The 2,749-nt window shown below is 40.5% G+C and overlaps 1 protein-coding gene across 1 annotated transcript; it reads right to left on the bottom strand.

The window, feature by feature from the left end:
- Window positions 1-326: 326 nt before the first annotated feature.
- LOC142634750 (uncharacterized) lies at window positions 327-2,521 on the bottom strand. The gene is made up of 3 exons (XM_075809019.1): window positions 2,193-2,521; window positions 1,268-1,715; window positions 327-1,085 (listed from the first exon to the last, which is right to left on the bottom strand). Exons 1-3 carry the CDS (start codon window positions 2,519-2,521, stop codon window positions 327-329), a joined length of 1,536 nt encoding a protein of 511 aa, XP_075665134.1.
- Between the last annotated feature and the right edge of the window lie 228 nt (window positions 2,522-2,749).

Genomic DNA, 2,749 nt, shown 5'->3' on the forward strand with positions numbered 1-2,749 from the left:
ACTAAGGTTCTGTTTAACACTTAGAGAAATTATGGAAAATATCAATTTTTCCAAGGTATGTGGTCCAAGGAGCTAGATATAGGCAAGGTTCTGTTTAATATTTAGAAAAGTAAACCTGATGTATTAATTTACCCAAAGTAGGTGGTCTAGAGAACCTGACATAACTAAGGTTTTGTTTAACACTTAGAGAAATGATGAAAGATATCAATTTTCCCAAGGTATGTGGTCTAAGGAGTCAGGCATAGCCAATGTTCTGTTTGATACTTAGAAAAGTAATGACTGTAACGCATGAAGTAATAAGCGATATATAACAGAAAATACTTTCATTAATAATAATACTTTCGTAAATTATTTACATTCCAGGAACATGGTACAACACTTTCATCTAGGTCTTCAAGATAATAAGCACATATTCCAGCTACCGAGGTGATGCAGTATGGCCCTTCCCAATTGGGTCCTAACTTTCCCCATGCTGGGTTCTTCGCAGTACCCAAAACCTTTCTTAATACCAAATCTCCCGGTGTTAGTGGCCTCAACTTCACATTTGAGTCATACTCTTGTTTGAGCTTGTGTTGATAATATGCTAATTGAACCATGGCATTCTTCCTTCGGTCTTCAATAAAATCTAAGCTCATTTGTAGTAGTCTATCATTGTTGTTTGGAGCAAAAGAACTTGTCCTCATTGTTGGGAATCCGGTCTCAAGAGGGATTACAGCCTCAGCCCCATAAGTCATTGAGAAGGGTGTTTTTCCTATGGATCTGTAAGGGGTAGTCCGATATGTCCAAAGGACATGTGACAATTCTTTCACCCATTTCCCCTTCACATCGTCTAACCTCTTCTCGAGCCTGTTTACTATTACCTTATTGACAGCCTCAGCCTGTCCACTCCCCTGTAGGTAAGCCGGGGTGGAATACCTATTTGTGATGCCCAAGTCATAGCAATATCTTTCGAAAGCTTTGCAATCAAACTGAAGTCCATTGTCCGAAATGAGAGTATAGGGAATCCCTAAATGGGTGACAATGTTCTTCCAGACAAATCTCTTTGTATCTAGGTCTCTGATATTTGACAATAGCTCAGCTTCCACCTATTTGGTGAAATCGTTTATACCGACCAGCAGCTATCTCCTATTCCCTGCTGCCTTAGGGAAAGACCCAAAATATCTAAGCCTCATTAAGAAAAAGGCCAAGGGCTGGAAAGAGGGTTGAGGAAACCTCTTGGTTGGTGAATGTTTGGGGAAAATATTTGATATTGGTCGTATTTCTTCACATATTCTTGAGCTCCTTTTTGCATATTTGGCCACCAATATCCCTGAGTAAGGGCCTTGTGGGACAAAGACCTGCCTCCTGTGTGGCTCTCGCAAATTCCTTCATGTAACTCCTCCAAGAGTAGCTTAATTGCTTCAGGGTGTATACAAAGCAGATATAGGTCAGAGAAAGAACGCTTGTACAACTTTTGATCTTCGGACAGCCAAAACTGAAAAGCTTTTCTGTGTACCTTGTCAGCCTCGGACTTCTCCTTAGGTAAGGTATTCTCTTTAAGGAACAACACAATGGAGTCCATCCAACTAATTCCCACTCTAATCTGATGACTATGGACTGTATCCACACTTGTCTTAGTAGGCTTACATAAATCTTTCACCAAGATGACCCGAGGTAAGCTCTGTGCCAAGGACGTTGCCAAGGTGGCTAGAGAATCAGCATGAGTGTTTCTACTTCTGGGGATTTGTACTAAGGTGAAAAACTCAAACTTTGATTGTAAATGTCTAACCTGATTTAAATATTCCTGTATCCTCGGATCTCTGGCTTCCAACTTTCCTTCCACTTAGCCTACAACTAGTCTTGAATCCGAGAACGTCTTCATTGTCTTCTCTCCCAACTTCTGAACCATAGTCATTCCTACTAATAGAGTTTTATACTCGGCTTCATTATTCGTGGCCGAGAAATTTATCCTTAAAGATTTCTCAGTAACGATCTTTTCTGGAGATATCACAACTAATCCCACTCTTGATCCTATTTGATTTGCCACGCCATTCACGTACACTTTTTATGACTGAGGTTCGTTCAGGGAGATCGTGCCAATTAATTTTTCATCCATATTTGGCCTCTTAGTATTTTCTTCTAACGAGGGCTTAGCAAACTTAGCCACCAAGTCGGCGAGAACTTGGCCTTTTATAGAGGTGTGTGGCATATACTTGATATCAAAATCCCCCAGAATTGTACCCCATTTGGCAATCATTCCCGTATAATCAGCACTCCGAAGTAAAGACCTAAGCGAAAATTGGGTCAAAACCACAACTGTGTGGGATTGGAAGTAATGGGGAAGCTTACGTGTAGCGTGCACCACTGCTAAAATAACCTTTTCCAATGGTAAGTAACGAATCTCAACTTCATGCAATGATTTACTCAGATAATAAACTAGTCTTTGTACATCATTGTTAACCCGTATCAGCACCAAAGTAACGGCATGGGAAGCCACAGCAATATAAGCAAACAAAATCTCGTCCTCCTCGGGCCTGGACATAACGGGTGGCCGAGAAAGGTATTCTTTAAGCTACTGAAAAGCCAAAGCACACTTAGTCCATTCGAATCCCTTCCACTTATGTAACAGCTAAAAGAAGGGCTTAAATCTGTCCATAGACCAAGAGATGAATTAGTTTAAGGTAGTAGTCATTCCTGTCAATTTCTAAACTTCTTTAGGATACCGAGGTGGCTGCAAATTGTTAATTACCTTAACCTGATCAAGATTGAC

This window comes from Castanea sativa, chromosome 1 (assembly GCF_040712315.1).
Source record: "Castanea sativa cultivar Marrone di Chiusa Pesio chromosome 1, ASM4071231v1".
Lineage (NCBI taxonomy): Eukaryota > Viridiplantae > Streptophyta > Magnoliopsida > Fagales > Fagaceae > Castanea > Castanea sativa.